Source organism: Kryptolebias marmoratus, linkage group LG8 (assembly GCF_001649575.2).
Source record: "Kryptolebias marmoratus isolate JLee-2015 linkage group LG8, ASM164957v2, whole genome shotgun sequence".
NCBI lineage: Eukaryota > Metazoa > Chordata > Actinopteri > Cyprinodontiformes > Rivulidae > Kryptolebias > Kryptolebias marmoratus.
In genome coordinates, this window is record NC_051437.1 from 4,712,303 (window position 1) to 4,733,685 (window position 21,383).

The following is a 21,383-nucleotide window of genomic DNA, read 5'->3' on the forward strand; positions in this document are numbered from 1 at the left end:
GAGTAAAACATGCCCCCCAAAACAGTAATGGAGTAGCAGAAAGAAAGTTTGCAGTGAGGAAGAGGAGCCATAGCTTCTTCATCATCATACGGAGCGGACGGAGTTTTTTTTTTTTGTTTGTTTTTACGGAGCGGACGGAGCAATGACTTATATTTGGGACGGAGTTTGTTCAGCAAACGCGCTGCGGGTGACGTCACCGTTTCCGCGACAACGTTAGTGACGCATAAATTACCCGACACATATCGATAATGAATTTTGTTGCCAACGCTTTTAATTATCGAATTTTATCGATTTTATCGATTCGTTGTTGCAGCCCTAATACCTACAATTCATACAAGTTAAAAGAACATTTGGCAATGTTCTTTCACCACCATTTACTGCATTTTAAGCAGTTAAAAGCCTTCAATTTTCTCCGAAAACTACAGTGCGCCTTATACATGTAAGAAGTCGTAATGTTGTAGTACGACTTTGATAAACTACAAAGCCGCATTGCTTGCAGCATTAAGGCTCAGTTATAGTTGCGCAGGGCTCTGCGCAGGGTGCACGGACCACGTGGTACGGGCGTTCGTACTTGATGCTTACTTCGGTGCAGTATTCTCCGAAAAGATGGGGCTGTTTTGTTTCGCTTAATGCTTAATGTGCACCTTATATATGACAAAAGTTCGAAAATGGACCATTCATTGACAGTGCGTCTTATAATCCAGCGCGCCCTATAGTGCTTAAAATACAGTACTGAATATTAAGGCTTCTTTATTTTCAAATACACAAATAAGAACTTGATTTTTATCATGATGGAGTTGCCTTTTTTTTAAACATATATTTTGTACTTTAATTTCCAAGATTTTGTTTGCATTTTATTTTGTGGTGTACAATAAATGCCAAAAAAATAAAATGAACTAAATTAATAGGTGTTGATTTTGAATTTTGGAGTATAATTAGTTGTTTAGAATAAAACAATAATTTAATGGAGTTTCAATCTAAAAGTATTTGTCAGTGGAAGTCCTAAGTGAGTGGAACAACCAATGCATTATAGTGTATATTTATGGGGGGCCAATCGTTTGAACTTACATCACTGAACTCCAGGGGCAGGCTCTCTGTGGGCTGCAGCTCTGCTGCGCTCAAGTACATGTCTTTGCTTGTAGGTGTGAACTGTTCCTGTGGGGGAGGTTCCTGCTCAGGCTGGTACATGAGCGGAGGCAGGGTGAGGTGAAGTGGGCAGCGAGGATCGTCAGACTGACCCATGTGGACAATACGGTCACATGGAACGTCTTTAAGCCCTGGACAAATTTTAAAAAGCACCTGATTGCTGTCCTGGTAGATGTCTAAATATGATGTTGTGAAGGAGGAAATATACAGAAACAAATGTTACAGAGGAGAACGCAAAATTCATTTTAAAACTCCAAATACTGCCTCTTAAAGATGATGGGTGTTTTTACAAAACAGTTCTGTGATATGGCTGTGAAAAAGAGCCTTTGATTCTGGTTGTTTATTAATTACCAACGACTCGGCTACATCCCCTGGTGATGTATGCTAAGATGATGACCATAGGGAATGGAGAGTGTAACTCTGTAAAACTGAAGCCATGCTGCTGAGTTTCTAGGAATAAAATGTGTTGGATTTCTCCTGTTCTGTATCCCTCTGCCAGGAGGTCTCAGAGTGTCATGGATCACTGTTGCACCTTTGAGCCACAATGCTGAATTACCCTTTAACACATCAACCATTTTGACTCTGTGACTACCTGAATGGTGGCTCAGATACTTAACAGATTTCACTGTCAGCATGGTAGATAAATAAATGACACGGAGATGGAAGAAGGCGTCAGGCTCAAAAGTGTTTTGTGAAAAACAAAAGCCTTGAGCTTTAATATTATTCAAGTGAGCCTGGCTGCATGTACAAGAATAGCCTGCTCATTATTTTGTTGAACCACCTCTTAACTTTCATTATAGAACATATTTGCTTATGCAATGTCACAACTCTTACTGTATTTCTACTAAGATTTTCAGTTTCTCAGCAAGTTCCTGTATTGATGTTGGTAAAGTCAAATATACTGCCAGCTGAAACAATCACAGGTGTTTTACCTTTGGTTAACTTTAGGTGGTGACTGTTTTTCCCCACCACGCAGTAAACAATTATTACTATAACCTATTAACAAAAACAACTTGTAATTACTGTTATGCCTGCGTGGTGCCTGGGTTTTTGTCTGAACACCAAACAATACACAGATATTTACAATTCACTACTTTGGGTTTATTTTGTAAAACTTTAAATGTAAATCCAGCAAATAAAATATAACATGTCTTAAAAATTATTTAGGATGTAGATATAAGGTTGTCAATATAAAAATGTTCCTTCCAAATGAATTGATTAGTCCATTTTTAGGTGTTGGGAAACAAATCAACAGACCACAGGAAGGAGTTTATTTTAGGCTCACTTAAAAACTCACAGCTACTACAAGCTGAGGCTTTTGATCAGGAGCCAAGGCTGAGGGAAAAGACAGAGTTGAAACTAGCAGGGGCTAAAAGTAAACCTAAAAGGTGCTGATATTCAGGTTTAATCAACTCATCTGGGACTACATGTTTGAAAACAGATTAAACTAAATAGAAAAACTGAATGTCAACCGTGATTAAGGATACGTGAGACACAGTGTTGGGCCAGCGGCAGGCAGGGATTGTTACACCTGGTTCCCTCCACAAAAGCAATGCACTTTTCATTCACTGTTCTTGAGTGAAGCTGTAACAGAAGAGATGATAAAAAGGTCAGAAAATGTCATGACAGAACCAGGGCAAAAACATTGCAACAAGAAACACTCAGAGAGCACAAACCTCTGCCAAGAGCATAGCATCAATAAAAATAAATAGTGTGATCTGGATCATGATGTGAATCACCAACAACCCCAACATTTTCCAAAATTTTTATCCAGCTCTGTTCATTATTATTAGTTTTTATGTAATCTTGCTAACAGACAGACATGAAAACATAACCTCCTTGGCGGAGATAAAAAACAAAACAAAGAAACCCCCACTAAAATGGTCCAAGGAAAAATATCAGTGCCACAAATTAGGGCTGTTAGCAATCCAAGTATAGTTTCTAACCATTTTAAAACTATATCCTGCAACATTCAAAAACCTGAAACACAATTTAAACACCATAAGTAAGATCTACCTCAGCTTACTACAGAAAAAAAGAACAATAGGGACACAAACAACTAATACTATACAAATGTAGACATCAAACAAGAGGTGTTTAATAAAAAGTCAAATCTTCTAAAGGTTCAAAAACTGTTGTAGTATTCCATATTAAAGTAGTGATTAGTGAGGAAAAAAACATATATTTTAAAAATTGCCAATTTTTTTTTTTTTGATATCCCGGTTCGATGTATTTAAGTTTTTTAAAAAGCTGATCCCTGTCATTATCAGGACAATGACAGGATTCTGTTTAACAAGTGAGAAAACAACCTTCTCTGAGCTCTGCATCTCTTTACAGAGAAAAAGTTTATACAGCTAGTGCCAAAAAGCTGGACTGTACATGACTGAACTGGCATTTTGATATCAAAAAGTTTAAAACTATTATTTTTGATTAAGCAGTCTAAACATTACATTTTTAACTTTGGTGCAACACTTAATTTACACTAAAAAAAATAATTCATTTTAGCAAGAATCATTTATCATACTTTATAGTATGCACAACTGAACATAAAAAAAAAGTCATATCAGTTCCAGCATCGTGGCACTGTGACGTCTGTAGGTCCAACATGCTGAAGAATCGCACAATAAGACCACAGCCTCATGCAAACACCCAATGTGATCCCTGTCAAACTCTGTCAAGTGCTGGTAATGTTGTCTGACGGATCTACAGTCGTGATGGGAATCTTGGGATCTGGATTATTGGGTTCAGTTCATCAATAAGAGCTGGCTCTTTCCAATCTCAAACAATTCTTCAACTAGCACTACTTGTGAGGAGCTGTCTGGGAGCTCAAAGAGCCATCTTTTTTGTGGTGTGCTACTGCCTGATAACACTAATCATGATGCCACCACATGTCCCCTATGGCTCCCACTCTGGACATGCCAGATCTTCCCAAATTAAAGAATGAACACGGTTCTCACTGATCTGCACATGAGCCAAATTACATCCAATCTGAACAACTTCTTCTGGGAGCTTCACTTTCTGTTAGTGAGTGTTTTTTTAGAAGGTGAAAATTGTTCTGTAGCTGCAATACAGGAGAAGTAGTGAGATAATTTTTTTGCCTTTTTAAATTGACATTTTCCATTCAGTTTAATACAGATAGCTCCCCTCCTGAGTGTGTTCACACCTGAGGGGCTCCTTCTGTCACAGCCTGCCTCCTCTCTCTGAGCTGTCGATGCAGAAGGGCTTCTACCCCATATCGGCGACGATATCGACGCAGAGCTTTGAGCTTCTTCAGATTCTCCCTCTCCTTCATGGAAAGACCTTCAAGCCCTGTCAGCAGACTGCTTCCTGTCATAAACAAATGAAGATGAACAAAGATCAACAAGATGGAGCTGCTTTCAACAAAACAAATCAACAATTATTTGTATATTTACCTAAAGTCTCATGTTCCATTTTACGATTGTGAAGGTATCTGCGCTTTTTCTCCTTGAGCAGGTGCTGCAGGCGTTTGAACTGGTCAATGTAAAGAGACTGCAATCTAATGAGCTTTTCTCGAGTAATCAATGCCACTTCCTCGGCTGTGTAAACTCCTGCGTGTCTGCAAATATACAGAAGTAAAACAAAAAAATATCACTGCAGGTTTACAGAGTACAAGCTAGGCTGATGCTTTCTGTCCTAATATGATTCTGATTTTATAGTTAGATACTTTAGATATGAAATTTCTCACAAATGCAGACAAAATACAAGAACAGTGAGTTGTTTGTTGATAAAGCAATGCAAATAAAAGGACGAATGTGTAAACCCTGACTGTTGCAGGTTGAATAATTTTGCTTACTTCAGTGGATCTTCATGATCACTATCAACACTGTCAGCCTCGCTGTCAGGATCTCCTCTCCAGGTCTGGTCCAGGACCAAAGGTCCCTGCTCCTCCTCACTTAGACTTTCTTCATCTGCCACAGGGTGGGGGGTTTAATCATGTAATATATTATATGATGCATCTAAATGATTTATCAGTCTATATTAGACTAAATTCAGTGAAGTTCTTCCAAGTCAAATCAAGGCCTTTTACCTAGAATGCGGCTGGTTTCAGAGCGTCCTCCATCTAGATTATGAGTCTCTGCTCGGTTGTGGCAGCTTAGCTGAGATATCAAAGCCTCTGGAGACGGACCGGAAGATGCCTTTCTCATCTGAGCTTGCAAAGCCATGGCATTCTTGCGAGCATGCTCTGCACAAAATGTCACTCTGAAAAACAAAAGTTGGGATTTTGGTGAGATGACATTTCCAAATAGAGGCACGTTAGACAAAGCTAGGGTTTAATTAATAAGGAATTTGATTCTGTTAAAAGCTGATGAAGACATGACTGTCTGCCTACCCATCTTTTCTCTCCGCCTTTGGAGCAGCATTGGGGCAGCGCTTGCCATTCTTGACAGAAACATAGCTGCACTGCTTGTAGGGAGCGTTCTTGTCCTCCAGAATGTGTTTAATGCAGAACTCCAGGCCTTCCAGACGGGGCTGAGAACATGGCCGCAGAGTGAAGGAGCAGGACTGGGGCTCCTGAGGTCGAGAGGTCTGAGTCACCCGGTTACGACTTGAGGGCAGGACATGTATTCGTATTCTGTTCATTTCAAACCTATAATAATAAATAACAATAACAACACATTGTTTTGAATTTACTTTTTATGAAAAAAGGTACAGTTCTAGAGACTTATGTTACAGGTATGAAGGTTTAGAGCAACAGTAAGTACTTGGAACAGCTAAAGAGACAAAGAGGAGACATGGATGCCGTTAGAGAGGACATGGAGGTAGATGGAGTGAGGACAGAGGACACAGAAGACAGAGTTAGATGGAGGTGGGTGACTCGCTGTGGAGACCCCTTAAGAGCCAAAACAAAAACAAAAAGAAGAAGATGGATGAAAAAGTATTGTTTCTCTATGCACTGAATTCATCTTGATGTAACAAACCTTTTATTTATATATCAACACACTGCCTTATTTATGATCACAACTGGCAAAAACACTATATCTTCTCTTATGTTAATCTTTAAAACTGCAAAATGTGTACTTTTTTATCTTTTATGTCACTCGACTAAAAACCTAGGGTTTGGGACAGGTATAGGGCAGACACTAAATATGATAAAACACTCCTAGAGACAACTAAGGATGTGTGTTTAACAAATACACGCCACTTATTTATCTCTTACTGATAACTGTGAGTATATTAAGGTGGACCTAGTATTGAAGCATCGTGTTTACAACAGTTGGCTGAAATAGGCGTTAGGTCCGGTAGATTATCAACACTTTACACACTTCACATTTTCAGATACTGGGCACACAGAAGGAAAAAAACACGTGGTCTGTCACAATGATAACAAAGTAAAGCTTCTATAAACGGAGAAGAGATATCTGTCTTGAATACCTCCAACCTCGCGCTACAACAAGCCTTAACCCGCCTCTCCTCACTGCGTCACTCCGACTCCTTCAGTTAACGAGTCGCCATCTTCGTTTGGCTGTTGCTACATTTGCTAAGCGCTAAGTTTAACAATATAAAAGAAAATGTAACCTCTAGTGATCGGTAGCAATAGGTGGACGTCTAGCTTGATATCATATGAGTACTTTGAAACTAGAATGTAGAAATATCCACGTTAATGCGCGAAAAACCCGCTTACCTTCTCTTGACTCGTCCTATCAAGCGATGCCTTCTGAAGTACAATACAGCAAGTACCTTGCATTGCCTACTGGCCCCGCCCGAACAACGCTCCTATTGGCGAGAGCGGTACACTTGAAGGAAGCTCATTGGCTAGTTCAGCTGCCATTCAAAGTGAAGTCAGGAAATTTGAGGGGTCTCCAAATGGCAGCGTTTAAAAAATAAAATCACAAAGCAATTTATTTAAAATATTTATTGACTTTCAGAATTAGGCAACCACATTATATCAAAAAGTACAGTGTTCACATATAACTTATTAAATGAAAAAAAAAAAAAAAAATCCAGACCTGAGTGTCAATAAAAACACCAAGACAAGAAGAAACATGAAACTTAGGCTATTGTAAATGTGATTTTTGCATTGTTAGGTTGCATGAGTGTCTTCTGTTGTTTTCTTATACACAGTCTTACTGTAAAAATTTTCATAATTTCTTCAAAGAACATTAATACTTTAACTTAATTTTTTTGCCCAAGCCAAGTTAAATTGTGTTTTAAAAATGGACAATATTTGAACTCTACTCTAAAGATTTTAACCAGTATACATTTTAACACTTTGTCAATTTCATTGTAGGCAAACCTACAAAGATAAATATTCAGTGCATTCAACCATTTCCCTGTTACAACCAAAAGTTGAACAACTCTGTTGCCTGAGCAAAAAACTCCTTTTCCAGCACATTTTCCATTTATCAAGGAAATAAAAATGCAATTGTATGGCTGATTTCTTCTACTGCATTACTGTAAACTGTCTAAAACTATTTTATGTGAAAATAAACTGAAGGAATAGCAGGTGAGGAACAGTAATTACACAATCAAACCCATATAAAGCTTAACATGAATGAAATGTACAGGTGATACCCAACTCTTGCAAACACAACCTATTCTATTTTTCTTAAGCATAAAACTTAATTATGCAAATTCATGCTGAGGATTTTGTAACAACCCATTGATAGCTTGCATGCTATCTAGCATCTCGATTATAAAACACATGCAATGGTTTTTGCAAGAATTGATGGTCTGTGCATGGATTATAAACAATCTGAAGATTAATACCCAACAATATTTTTTGAAAGTATGAAACTAAAAGAGAACTATAACATGATTAAATTGGAGCAGTGGTATATAAAGGGCTTACACATTTAAAACATGCCCCCCACCCCAAAAAAAAAAAAAAAAAAAAAAAAAAAAAAATCACATAAAGGTGTTTCATTGTTGATACTGTATTATTCCTTTGCATACTGAGCTTTATTGGGTGCCTAAAAGTCATAATACGAATTTGTTTGGCTCACAACGAGCGAGCACTCAAGGCCCACACTGCTTAAAATAAATCAATTTCATAAATGCAGTTTTGTTACATTTGCTCTGATCACCTCAAGAGTGACATATCAAAAGAAAAGAAAGAAAAAAAAAACTAAATTTTTTCCTAAATGTATTTTTCCTTTTTGCTCTTAAGTCCTTCATAATGACCACATCGGGTAGATATGTTGAACATTTGCATGTTCGCTGCATGAAGCTAGTGTATTTACCAAAGAACAGAACATGAATACTTTACAACCATTTAAAACAATGACTGCAACACTCAGAGTCCAAAGAGAAACGTACAAGCTCGCTTACTTTACATTTCTTTTTTTTGTTTTTGTAATTTTCAATAACAAAAAGTAAAAAATAGTTTTGCTTTTAACATTTTAAAATACAATCTTCGTACATGTTAACCAAACAATGCAGTGAATAAAACATTTTTTTAAACAAAGTAACAAAAAGATGGCTTTGGAGACATGCACTCTCAAACTAGCCTGTACAGTCTTGATGAAAACATTTCCCTCTGCCTATTCAGAGCAGAAATGAACCTTAAAAAGGTAGACTAGGTTATTTTTAAAACCACTCAGTCAATAAATAACATACTATAAAATCATTACAAAAACATTTGATAAACGAACCTAAAAAAGGTATCAGATGGCAGTTTAGATTTCTTTAGGACTTCAACATAATCCCTTTCTAAATGAACCCCCATTGTCACATTTCATTGGAATTGAACAGGAAAAAATAAAAATATCTACACTTTTTTTAAAGCCTTTTGTATCTCACATTTTAAAAGGCTTACAAATCTCATTATTGCCCCACAGGTAAAATCTAAAAAGAAAAATCAAATCGCCCCAGTACATTTCTCCACTGTCACCCTTCAACCTATAAAAACGTAGGGTGAGCTTAATAAGAATAAAAAAGAAATATTATACAATGTTTTATGTAACAAAATGAATGTTTGGGATTTCAAGTACAACATACAATATCGGGTCCTGACCAGAAGCTTATTTGGGTAATGGTGGAAGAGGGGGCGGTGGTTCTGAAGGTAGAGGTGGGGGTCTGGAGTTGTTCCCTCTGGAGCCAGCAGCGTACCGGTAGTCCCCAAACTGAGATCTGTATTCAAACATGGACGGCTGGGACGGCTGGACCCCTTGCGCGCTCAGTAATGAGTTTAGCATTTCAAAAGTATCCTGGTACTCGTTTGACTGGCCTCCCCCCGCTGAGCTGTGCCCGTTAGTGTCCGTCTTGTCACTTTTCGAGTGTGAATAGGTCCCTTGGTTGTGGGGCAGGCCCAGAGAAGGCAGAAGATCAGGACCGTGACCCACAGTTTGCCCAGAGGAGGAAGACAGGGACGATAACTGGTAGGGATTCCTAGAGGTCTTGCTGACTTTAGGGGCTGGGTGGGAGCCCGCTATGGGATCTTGGGAGTGTGTCCTCTTTCTGGATGAGGAGGAGGAGGAGGAGCTCGATCTAGAGGAGTCGCTCGGGGCTTTTCTGCTGCTTCCTAGTGCCCCACTAGAGCTAGACGAATGTTTGTGTGAAGAGGAGGAAAGAGAAGCACCGCTGGAGGACGAATGGTGGTGATGGTGATCATAGTGGTGGTGGTGGTGGTGATGGTTAGCCCTGTCCCTGTGTTTGTCTCTGCTCTTGCCCTCCTCTCCCGAACTCCCCTTTTGCTTCTCAGGCACTCGTATTCTTACTTTGATGTCCGGATCCTGACCCCGGGCAGAGTCTCTGTGCCCGCTACCGCTGCCACCCACAGCTACTGGAAAACGCATTTTCAGAGTCCGGTCATACTTCTCCTTTTCTAAGGGAATTTTAAGAATAATAGGTGAGGGGTTGGACATGTCAGTGGAGGAAGAGGAGCTGGACTGCTGGTGATGATGCTGCTGCTTTTCCTTCCTCTGCTGCTGGCCAATGAGAGCCTGGGCTGCATTGGCATATTCTCTCTTTACGCTGGCCTCCATGTTCTCCAGCTTCCTCTTTTGGGCTGCCAGGACATCAGCATTCTTCGCACGATACTCACTCAGCGACACCTTGGCTGGGGCTGGGGCGTGGACCTCGTGATTGGGCTGCTGCTGTTGCTGCTCAGTTCCAGGCTGACCTTTTCCACTCCAGGTCTGAGCACCACCAGATGCTCCCCTGTCCTTGTCACCCATGGACGAGGAAGAGGAGGTAGATGGTGGAGCTGAGAGGCTCATCAGGCCAGCCACAGTACTCTCTGATGAGGCCATAGAGATCATGTTGATCATGGTGTCCCTCTGATCGCCCTCTTCTTGAACCTTTGGCTTGACTTTTGGTGTCTGACCTCCAGCCTAGAAGCCACAAAACCAGGGAGTCAAAAGTTAAATGTAGTCTGTAAAAACATCCACAAAAACGTGGTTGAATCTAACAAGTGGGAAAAAAATAAAGAAGCACGAATAAAACTTTTACCTTCCAGTTGCGAATTCGTTTCAGTCGACTGGGTGTTTTCTCCAGGATTTGAAGGAACTCGTGAGTGAGCTCTGCAAACATTTTAAAAGTTCAAAATTAACTCAAAACAGACAAGATTATGATTCATCTTTTTATAAGATTCATTTTAAAGTTATATATGACAAACACCAATTTCTTTTTGAGGTGATTCACAGTAAACAGTCATAATCAGTGATGTAAACCATGGTAATTTGTTCTTGGCAATATTTGTTTTGAGTTTACCTTTTAAATGAACATTTTAATTTAAATAACCTCTTTTCAGCTTCAACCAATGTTAGGGGCAACAGGGTTTCTGCAGAAATCAGCCAATCAAATTTAAAGCTTTTTAAAGCCAATATAATGCCATTTAATGTTTTTATTGTCATCAATGGTGAATGCATAAATTGCACAAGTTTTCTTAAATTACACTTTTATGCAATCAATGGTGAATGCATAAACTAGCACACAATTTTCCTTCGTTTTGTGTTACAGAAGATAAAACCATGCATCTTAGTTGACAGGCTTTCCCTTACATTTCTGACTGAAGCGAGTGCCACAGAACCAAAAGAGGCGTGGACAGCGCTGCCAGACATACAATAAGTATCATTATTCAACGATAACTTTGTCCCATTAAATCCCAAGCATTGAAAAAAGAAACTTTGTTTAAGGAAGCCACCCTGAGTCCAGAAAGTCACAGGTTTGATTCCTGCCATGCTCAAATGTTGCGGTGTCCTTGAGCAAGGCACCTAATCCCCAGAGTTCTTAAACAGCTGCCTGCTGCTCCACCTGTTTGTCTCTCACATGTGATGGGTCAAAAGCAGAGAACAAATGTAGACATGTATGGGTGTTTACAATGATGACAACATTTAGCACTTTCATTTCATTTATTTGTTGTTTTAAACATTTACTGCAGTCCACTGATTTGGGAACTGCAATATTTGACCTATTTTACATTTAAATTTTATGATTAATTACCTGTTTCAATAGCTGGTGTTGCTGTTTGTACTTAATAATTGTGTGCAAAAATATCACTGAATTGTGATTCTAATAAATGTGTAAAGCGGTTTCTGTGGCAGGTTTTTTTCTTCATTATTAGAGGCATTCAGTAGTGGTTTAGGTGGGTTGGTTAATGTTAATTCCTAGAATATAAAGTGCATTTGAAAATATTTATAAGGCAGGACCCTGATATGTGATGCTTCAACAGCAGCTGGTTACAGTGGCTGATCCTGCTCACTTCAGTGTAGGAGTCGTTCTGCAGGAGATTTTTTTCCAACGTTTTGATAGATTATTTAAAGGTAAAGACACTATATGCTAAAATATGCTGCTACAATAATGTGAATCGAAGGAAATAATTCTGAGCCACTTGAAAAATGTAAATTAAGTGTGTACGATAATTTTCCTGAAAATATGATCTTTCTCAGCCGCTGGTACGATTCATCAACATTTCCCCTCCGACAACACGGGTCGTGGAGCAGAGCTCAACTGTGTTGGCATCGAGCACTAACAATAAATGTGTTTCAAAACATGATGTATTGACTCAGTTTAAAGATTGTCATCATGATTAACTACATTTTTAAACTAAATAGAAAGTTATTGTGTGTCATCATCAGTCTTCCCTCAGTAATTAACCTGTTTTTTTGTTGTTTAATCCCATGACTGAGTGGTCATATCACTATATCACATTACTGAGCAGCAAAGCTGGTTACCTTTCATGTGGACCAGGTCGACCGAAACTTGGCGTTGTGTAAACAACGGAAGCGCTATGAACAATGTTGGCCCTGTGTTGTTGCTGTTTTAAAACTTATGGGGATTCTCCTGAGGCTTCAGGAAGAGAGGCGCAGTAAAAGAAATGCTCTGGATGCCACGGTTGTTGTGCGGAGTAGGACAGCTGTTATCCGCCGGAGATTTCAGGCTTTACAGCGCCTTCAGCTGGGGGACAGACAACATAAACGTTGCAGGGTAAGCTAACGCTGTTGTTTATATTCCTACCGTTCGCTCTTTGTGCTTGCATCTGGTCACACCCACGACCAATGAGTGAACAGGAGCTAAGCTTGTCCCACCCACAAAGCAGGGCCGACCCGGCTGGCCCTACTCCAAAGCAGGGACCAAAGAAGCAGGGCCGACCTCGAAAAAAATGCCAGTGGAAATGCACGCAAAGCAAGCTGAGTAGAGTGGAGCCGGGACCTTTAGAGCCCGTGTAAAAGGGGCAATAACTACACAAAGGTGTATCAGGGTGGGTTGGCTTCGACCCAAATCACAGCCAAGCAGCTAGAAGGTGTCCAAGTCCCAGCTTCATTGAAGCCCATTGCCCCAAATTTGTATTTTTTTTTTTTTTTCAACACTGCAAAATCCTTCACCACCTGACCATCGTCATGCTGCAGCCATGTCTTAAATTTCTCATCTTCCATGTTACGATAATGTACATTATGGCAATAATTCATAACCGAAGATGAGCAAGTCCAAAAATCACTCCTCTTATTTTTTTGAGAACTAATGAAAAACTTTTAATGTCACTGAGATCCAGATTTAATGCTTTATAATGCCATTTAAGGCCTCAAATTTAGCAAAATTCTTTGAACTGGTTTCTGATGAGCTGGCAGAAAAAGCAAACCTTTTTTAAGCTGCTAAATGCACTGTAAAAAGTTACAAAGGTAATCTGCTATTTTTTCCACTTAGTATTTGAGGAAATACTTAGACTACAACCTGGGCTCATGTTTAATTGAATATCGCTGTGCAGGACCGGTTTTGAATCAAGATTTATTTCCTTATTAAAGTCTGTTGCCACACCAGCGTTCCTCTGTTTCCCCTTTAACTTCTGTTGTTTTAAGAAATGGCATTTTAAGTAAAATGGTTAATAAAAAAAATCTCTTTATGTCCCGTGAAGCAATGGAGACACCCTAATGATTAGTTAACACCATTTAATTTTTTCCCAGTATTCAGTAGGAAAAGATCACACATTTCTCAAATACATACAATTGCCTTGTTACCTCATGACATTGTTTTTGTTCTCATGTCAAACCTTGTACATTTTAACAGGGGTGTTTTCACTCTGGTGGCTGGGAACCTCTCAACACAACACCTGTCTGTATTAATGTGCACGCATGCACCCCTGGGCTCATTATCCAGGTGGTTTATATTTTTAAATGCAAAACTAATAAATGCTTCATTTTATTTTAGTTTCAAACAAGCAGAAGTGGGCACTGTAAATCTTTATTTTGTACTTAACCTTGAAAGTTTGTTTAAATTCTACTTAAAAAGAGCAGCCTTATTTTAAAGGACATACCATCTAGCAGCTCGAGGGTAACCGTGGGATCGACGTACTCCCACCAGTGTTTTCCATCTGTAGACACAGGGATTTCCCAGTTGGACCATTTGCAGGCGAGATGGATACACACACAGGCCACGACAGGTGGGCTATACTGAAGGCAGAACGTGGTCAGGTGCAGACTGTGTGGCAGGATACGTCCGAGGAAGAAACAACCAGTAGGGAGAGAACAAACAACAAGAAAGAGACTTTTAGTGGATTCAAAGTTTGGGAATGTGTCAAATAAAATAAAAAAACTAAGGGTCCAGCACTCGTGTAAAGAATACAACAGTTTGTCTGACAGAAAACTATGACTATACCTGTTGGTTGCCATAAAGTATGATGTTTGGGCCAGATCTTTACTGGCTGGAATAACAGAACAGAGAAAATTGACATAAAATTAAAACCTGCAAAAAAACAAGTTTGTGTGAAAACAAAACTCCAAAGATCAATTAAGATGCTCACCTCTCACGAGCTGAGTGCACTTGACAACATGAGTGTGAGGATGATCAATGGTGATTTCAAAAGCTGAAATAAAAAAAGAGGAAAAAAATCAGTTTAGTAAACTGAATGCAAAACTCTAAATTTTTATGTTCAATATGAATCATGTAGGCTTCATTAAATCCAGCTTCCATTGAAAACGTAACGTAAACCTCCTGAAAACCAGAAAATCGATATCATTATTCCAAATTTAAAGTGGAAAGTCAGAAAAACAGACTGTAATTTTTCCACGCAACACAGACACATGAAGAGTTAGGAGCATAATCAAAATTAAATTAAAAAAGAGCTGAAATAAGTCAGGTAACAGTTAGAAGGTGCTTTAAGTATGCAGAATGTCATTTTCCAATGCTGCTAAACACATTTAGAGTTTCTGTGAACAAAAGTCGAACAGGTTAGCTTTTACAGTTACGCATCTCTGGAGCAAAATACAGGGACCCGGTTCCTCCTAAACTTACCCAGGGTCTGGAGAATTATGCTCTCAAGAATGACCAGGTCTTGGGCTTGTTGCAGGTAAGCCTGAGGTTGAGAGGACAGGCACGTTACTCACTGGGAGGCCTCTAATCGTTGTCAAACAAGAGATACTGAAAACACTTTGTGGTTTTGAAAATCTCTGACCACCAATCTGAAAAGCTTTCTTAGGTGAATGTGAAGTTTGGAGTACACCAACAAATGATGCTGGGTTTTGTTACCCTTGTACCGCTGAAAAGCCCCACAGATAAGTGACTGAATTATTAAAACCACAAAACGTAGAGGAAGCACTCTTGTTGTACAACTCCTAGACATCACAATACCTGCACAACTTCAACCTACATGAAAAGACATGATTGTCTTTTGCTCTCTCAACCCATGCATCAAGCCACCTCAACATCTAAAAGAGCTGTATTTTTAAACAAAACACCCAGTCTCATGCTCCCAGATTACATGCAACGTGACAAAAGGAAGAAAAAAACTCAAACTGTTCCACCATGTGAAAAAAAAACAACAAACTTAAATAAAAAATGTCAGCATTAAAGTTACAAATATACTTCATACTTAGAAAAAAAAAAGTGTTTTATAAGTGTCACAAACATAAAGCAGCATGAACAACACTTTGAGAAGACTCGCCATTGAATCTAACTTCAAAGAAATGCTATGAAGTTTACAGCTTTGGTTGGGGAAAAAAAACCTTCACAAATTATTGCAAATTTGCTGGGAAGCTTCACCGCATCCCAACACTTACATCGCTGCGCACATCCGGAGACGGTTCCTGAGGGTTGAGACAGGCATGGGCCACCTTGATGACATGTTCCAGCTTTCGGGGCTGCTCCTCGACCTTTGCAGCGAGGAAGAGAGCGGCAGGAGCGATAACCTGGAGAGAGACGAAAAACAACTTAAAGCCCATGGATGTAAATGCATCCAGTTGCATGAGAGAAGGCAAAAAACAGTGCAAACACACTTACATTTCTGTGAAATCTGGTGAATGACTGGACCATGTAAAACCGATGCATGTAGACAATAGCAGTATTAATGGTAAGTTGGGATCTGACACATAAAAGTTAAAGACATTTGGAGAAAGACATGAAAGTACCATTAAACAAATCAAATACATTATTAATAAATCGTTCAATTTCAGCTACATGGGAAATCACCCATTTACACATAAACTTATTTGGCAAACAGCAATAAACTCAGCACTATATTATCATAATTACCTCAATAAAACAACAACAAAAGCTGTAAACCGAGCTCGATCTAAAGCAGCCCAGAAGCTTTCCATTTAAACCTCACACAGGAGCCTGGCTGCAATTAAAAACTGCTCTAAAATAAGCTCTCTGGAAAACTGAGACATCATTTCTAGGAATAATGAGCTTCAGCTCCAAATGTTTCATTCCGGTAAGTTTACACTAAAGACGGAGCTCATGCTAACGACCTGAAGGCCCGTGGAGCAGCCGGGCCTTCTTCATCCCGGTTAGCATGATGTTCCGCCGCTGCCAGGTAGCTTCATCAAAGCACCGTGGACTAAAACCACCCGCCACTGCATTTACCTGGAGGGGGATACACAAAGACAAAAGAAGCCGTCGAAAAACAACCCCGACGACAAGCACCAGCCGCGCTCCTAGTCGAGCCGGCTTCGGGAGAAGCTAAGCGCAGCTAGCCAAGGAGCTAATGTTAGCTTGGTGCGACACAGCGCGATAAAAGGATACACATTGAGCCGCTGCCCCATGTCCTGCAGCAGGTTTGCCGCCTGTTGTCTGTAGGACAGCTCCTTATCAGGGTCCTGTCCTGCTCTCCGAGACGGACTGTTGTCGATCTGCTGTCGGGTGAAGTACCATTTGTTGTTACTGCTGGTAGGGAGAGAACGAAACGAAGCCGCCATCACTGAGAAGGACGAGAGTTTAAAATTTCTGTGCGTCACAGGAACCCACGTCACGTCAGGAGCGGAGTGCAGGTCCGCCGGCGGCCGGCAGGGGGCTTCACGGTGAGAGCGTCTAATGCAATGACTTATATGGCTTATATGACTTACTTATATATATCCATATAAGTCATTGGTCTAATGAGAGCTGTGCCATTTGTATGACCCCGTTTTATTTTTCTGACTGAGAGTTTTTTTTCCAGTCTAACTACTTTGGCATACTTTGTTCTATTTTAGTCAGATCAAAACAGTTCTTTCAGGAGATGGGTGCTTCACAGTTTTTATACTTTTCAGAATATTTACAAATACTTTCCTCATACAATGCATTGAAATCTCTTCAGTTCATTCATATTCATTGCTTTCTTGGAAATCTTCAGCATCTTTGCTCTATTATTGACTTCTTACATACTTTTAGCTACCAAATGATGGAAGATAAGGAAGAATGTTGCGAGGAGCTAAAAAAGGAGCTGCTAAAGCCTCTGGGTGGTAAGAAAGATGACTGGGCTACTACAGCCACAGTGATTAGAAAGACAGGAAGAAGGTACTTGGTGTGTCACCTGGACAGGGAAAAGATGATAAGGAGACCTGGTGGTGATCACGCCCCCTTCCCCCCCTCCCAGGGTAGCTAGGGTCTTTGTTGGCCTGATCCACTGGCAAGATGTTTTGGTCACATGCATGAAGGTGTTAATTGGTGTGAAACTGTCTGGGGATTAGATTAAAACCTCTATTGTATGTTTCAGGAAGGGAAAACTTGGACCAGCTCCTGTTTTTAATGTCAGTGTCTGACGCAGATACCCATGATATGTATGGATTCTCTTTGAAGCCATGTACCATTACAGTCAAAGGCAGTAATCTCAGTTTTCTTCCTCGCAGAGCAATTACTCAGTTTGCAAACAAAGCTTTCTCTTTGATGCTTTTCAGTACTGCATTAAGACAGAAACTTGGAAGGGGGTGATGCAAAACTGGTTTTACTACATTTGGAAACAGTTTCATCACTTACAAGAAAGTCTTTAACAGAGCTAAAACTGCATTCTACTTATTAATAATAAAAAACAGAAACCCCAGTTTCTTCTGCGCACTGAAGTCAGGCTGACAGTCATGTTTTCTCTTGATTAACTCATTAGTTTGTATTTAGTGAATGGATACGTGCCACAAGGTTTTTAAGGTTGTTGTAATTCAACCATTACGTTAAAAACTTCTTTTGAGCCAGGATTCCCATCAAATTCATCCAACCTTCACTTTATTTTAAACTTTTTTTTTTTATATTGACTGTTTGATAATTTGTACAAGAATAATGTTTCCGTTGGGGTGGGGGTATTGTGACCATCTGTAGCACCCATATGAAGACTGTTTGTCCCCCCGTCCTTTTTACATGCTTACTTCTTTCCAGGTCATGGGGAGTTGGTCTCTATTTCCAGTAGTCACTGTGTGACAGGCGGAGGACACTCTGGACAGGTTGCAAGTCCATCACAGGGACACACAGAGAGACAAACAAGAATAGGAATATGGTCATGCAAAATATATGATAATGAAATGGGTGAAACATGTTCTCCCTGTGCTCACATGAGTTTACTCCGGTTTCCTCCCACAGACCAAAAACATGCATGTTAGGTTAATGGGTAACTCTTAAATTGGCCCCTGGTGTGAGGGAGAGTGTGTATTGTTGTTTGTCTCTATGTGGCTCTGCAATGAACTTGTGACCTGTCCAGGGTGTCCCCTGCCTCTCACACAGTGACTGCTGGAGATAGACACTAGCTCCTTGTGACCTGGAAAGAAGGAAGTGGGTAAAGAAAATGGATGGATGGAAATGTTTACAGTTAAATGCACACCCGTAGTGAAAGTTGTATAATCCAAATATATATATTTTTAAATCACTGTATATTTTAGATCTATATATAAAACTGTAAATATGACCTAATGTTAATAGACCTATTTTTGTGTGATTTAAAAGTGTTGGTTATATATCAGATTTACAATTAAAATTTATAAATATGCAGCACTAATGAAACCTATTTTTATTCTTTTTTTTTCATTAACTCTTTACCTATTTATTTGGACATGCACATCCTTTGGCATCCATCATGGGGTGCTGAAGCACCATTTACATCAGTGGTCTCCAATCCTGGTCCTGGAGGGCCACTATCCTGCATGTTTTACATGTTTCTCTGTTCCAACACACCTCATTTGAATCAGTGGGTGATTAACAGGCTTCTGCAGAACATGAAAAGGTCTAACCTCAGAATCAGGTGTGTTGGAGCAGAGAAACAAGTAAAACATGCAGGATAGTGGCCCTCTAGGACCAGGATGGGAGACCACTGCTTTACATCCATACTTCCCAGGGCCTTTTGTTTGTGATGAAACGTTCCTCTTGCGTTGGGAGTGAGTCATTGTCTCAAGCAAAGTTCAAGTATCTGGAGCAGGCCCATGTCAAAGGTCATGAGGGTGCTGCTCCGGTCTTTCCTTGTGAAGAACGAGCAGAGCTGAAAGGCAAAGCTTTTGATTTCCTGGTTTAACTCTCAGCTATCATCATACGGCTACAAGCTTCCTCCATAGAGTTGTCAGTCTCAGGCTTAGAGATGCGAGGAACTTGGAGTAGACCCACTGCTCCTCGTCATCAAAATAAGTTAGCTGAGGTGCTTCAAGCCTCCTGGGGACATCCAACAGGGAACATCTCAAGAAAGACCCAGAACTCACTGTCGGTATATCTTCTCTGGCCTGGAGACACCTTTGGATTCCCCAGGAGGAGCTGGAGAGTACTGCCAGGGGAAAAAAGACGTCCTGAATCTGTTGCCTCTGCCTCTAAACTGGACAAGTGTAAGAAAATCGATAAATGGATGTTGACTGCAACAAGAGGTTTGTGACTGATCTTAATAACCTGAGTGATTTGCCTTAAAATACAGGAGGTATTGTGAACGAACAGTCACAGCAGTCAGGTCATCACAGCTGAATCAGCCCCACACAAGATAACAAACCCAAAGCTCCAACAAACCAGTCAATCCCTACTGGTGGCACAAAAAAAAACAAACATTAAGACACATTAGATGAGACGTTTACATTTTATAAAGACCCTCACCAACTTTAATAGGTTTATGTTCACGTGGACATGAGAACAAATTTTGACAAAACTTTGTTTTAATTATTTCACTGTAAGAAATGATATACTGTAGTAAAAAGAACAAGCAGTTTGCCAAAAATTTGTAAACCATTTATTTTAATTCACAAAATGTTATAAAATGGACAGATAACCTGAAGCAGTGTTACAGGAAATGACTCCCAAATAAAACAAGCTATTAAAAGGCTGTGTAATGGATCAAAAGTACAATTAAATACAGTGAACACAGGACAGTTGTGTGTGAGATGAATTAGAAAGAATTCAAATGCATGAAAATGCTTTTGTTGTCTGGACTTGTTTATGTTTAGTGTTTAATGTAACATATTGAATATTGCATAATAAATCAATTGCCTATAATGTACAAAATTATTATTTTTAATTTTTTTACAAGGAAGAAGGACAAAATCATTGTGAAAGATTTGTTTTGGAAATGAAAGATGCCAGCTTTCCTAAACGAAATTTACCTAAAATTTAAAGTTATCCCATAATATTCTAGAGAAACAAAACAACGACCTGTTGGAAGACCTCCCTGGAAACAAAAATATGTTGTTTCATAAAACACAAATTTGTGGTAGCTTTCTTTGAGATCCTGTTTGCATATTTCTTAAGCTTTCACTATATTCAAACGCTCACATTTATCTTGTATTTAAGTGTACTTTTGATTTCCAAGAACCACAATGCTAATTTATTTCCTCAGAAATCAGAAAATGTTCCACAGCCTTGAGAACACTTCACAAAAACAAACCTAAACACCATTTACACTTTTCCAAATCTTTCGGCGCGCTTCACCTTTTTTGCCTGCAGAGAAAAACACAACAGAATGAATGATGATACGAAGCGTTCAAACCGTAACCGTTATTATCAGATAAACATCAAACCTCAATGTCATCTGCTCCAACCGAAGGCGCTCCTGTTAGGATCCCAAACCTCTCCTTTCTCTTTTTCAGCTTTTCATCATCCTCCACCTGTAAAAAAGGTACCATCTTTAGGAATTAATTACACCTCTGTAATTATTACCCAATTAAAATGATAAGGTACTCTGTAGCACCATCTTGTGGTTTATTCTGTTTTGTCAACTAAAAGTTGATGGTTTTTAGAACAGAATAATCCTTTATCTTTCCTCCAGGACAGGGATCTGAAACTTTTACAATTCAAAGAGCCAATTTTACAATCTCTCCTACCAAATCATATTTATATAATGCCACTAAATCGAACTGACCCTTAAAGTAAAAATAAATTATTTGGAAACTTCAATCACCGTTTTTACATACACTCCTGATCACAATCTTAAGACCAGTCAAAAAATTGCAACAATTTGCATTTTGCACTATTGGATCTTAAGAAGGTTCTAAGTAGAGCTTCACAATGTTAAAGGAAAAAATCAGCGTAAGAGACAAGAACTTTTGAGCGGGGAATTTTCTGCAAACTGCATTTACACTCAAACATGATTTTTTTCGGCTGATCAAAAGTTTAAGACCATAGTCTTTAAAAGCCAAAAG

At 39.4% G+C, this 21,383-nt stretch overlaps 3 protein-coding genes across 4 annotated transcripts in view; all 3 read right to left on the reverse strand.

The window, feature by feature from the left end:
* kansl2 (KAT8 regulatory NSL complex subunit 2) overlaps nucleotides 1-6,907 on the reverse strand; it is a 12,770-nt gene extending 5,863 nt beyond the window's left edge. The window contains exons 1-8 of the mRNA XM_017435925.3: nucleotides 6,791-6,907; nucleotides 5,498-5,755; nucleotides 5,195-5,367; nucleotides 4,961-5,075; nucleotides 4,560-4,723; nucleotides 4,310-4,473; nucleotides 2,634-2,730; nucleotides 1,069-1,322 (exon numbers count right to left, since the gene is read on the reverse strand). Of these exons, the coding sequence (XP_017291414.1) occupies nucleotides 1,069-1,322; nucleotides 2,634-2,730; nucleotides 4,310-4,473; nucleotides 4,560-4,723; nucleotides 4,961-5,075; nucleotides 5,195-5,367; nucleotides 5,498-5,748 (1,218 nt within the window). The 5' untranslated portion in view covers nucleotides 5,749-5,755; nucleotides 6,791-6,907. The remainder of the gene's footprint in view (nucleotides 1-1,068; nucleotides 1,323-2,633; nucleotides 2,731-4,309; nucleotides 4,474-4,559; nucleotides 4,724-4,960; nucleotides 5,076-5,194; nucleotides 5,368-5,497; nucleotides 5,756-6,790) is intronic.
* Nucleotides 6,908-7,194: 287 nt separating this feature from the next.
* On the reverse strand, nucleotides 7,195-16,761 carry ccnt1 (cyclin T1). Of its 2 annotated transcripts, none has more exons than XM_017435928.3 (9): nucleotides 16,564-16,761; nucleotides 15,820-15,901; nucleotides 15,600-15,728; nucleotides 14,836-14,896; nucleotides 14,345-14,407; nucleotides 14,200-14,245; nucleotides 13,859-14,022; nucleotides 10,558-10,628; nucleotides 7,195-10,439 (listed from the first exon to the last, which is right to left on the reverse strand). In XM_017435928.3, the coding sequence occupies exons 1-9, from the start codon at nucleotides 16,734-16,736 to the stop codon at nucleotides 9,129-9,131; spliced, it is 2,100 nt and encodes a 699-aa protein (XP_017291417.1). In that variant the 5' UTR covers nucleotides 16,737-16,761; the 3' UTR covers nucleotides 7,195-9,128. The 2 variants fall into 2 exon arrangements, with proteins under 2 accessions (XP_017291417.1, XP_017291416.1); XM_017435927.3 differs by having other exon boundaries at nucleotides 14,200-14,254.
* A 3,194-nt stretch (nucleotides 16,762-19,955) lies between these two features.
* Nucleotides 19,956-21,383, reverse strand: part of LOC108247619 (SAP domain containing ribonucleoprotein) — a 12,918-nt gene continuing 11,490 nt past the window's right edge. The window contains exons 10-11 of the mRNA XM_017435903.3: nucleotides 20,763-20,849; nucleotides 19,956-20,682 (exon numbers count right to left, since the gene is read on the reverse strand). Coding sequence (XP_017291392.1) covers nucleotides 20,641-20,682; nucleotides 20,763-20,849 — 129 coding nt within the window. The 3' untranslated portion in view covers nucleotides 19,956-20,640. The remainder of the gene's footprint in view (nucleotides 20,683-20,762; nucleotides 20,850-21,383) is intronic.

Excerpts from the sequence above, each read along its gene's own strand:
- ccnt1 (XM_017435927.3), bottom strand. The coding sequence starts at position 16,736 with ATGGCGGCTTCGTTTCGTTCTCTCCCTACCAGCAGTAACAACAAATGG. Across the intron at positions 15,729-15,819 it reads TCACCAGATTTCACAGAAAT|GTTATCGCTCCTGCCGCTCT; the intron begins GTAAGTGTGTTT and ends GTCTCTCTCCAG. Across the intron at positions 14,408-14,835 it reads CATAATTCTCCAGACCCTGG|CTTTTGAAATCACCATTGAT; the intron begins GTAAGTTTAGGA and ends TTTTTATTTCAG.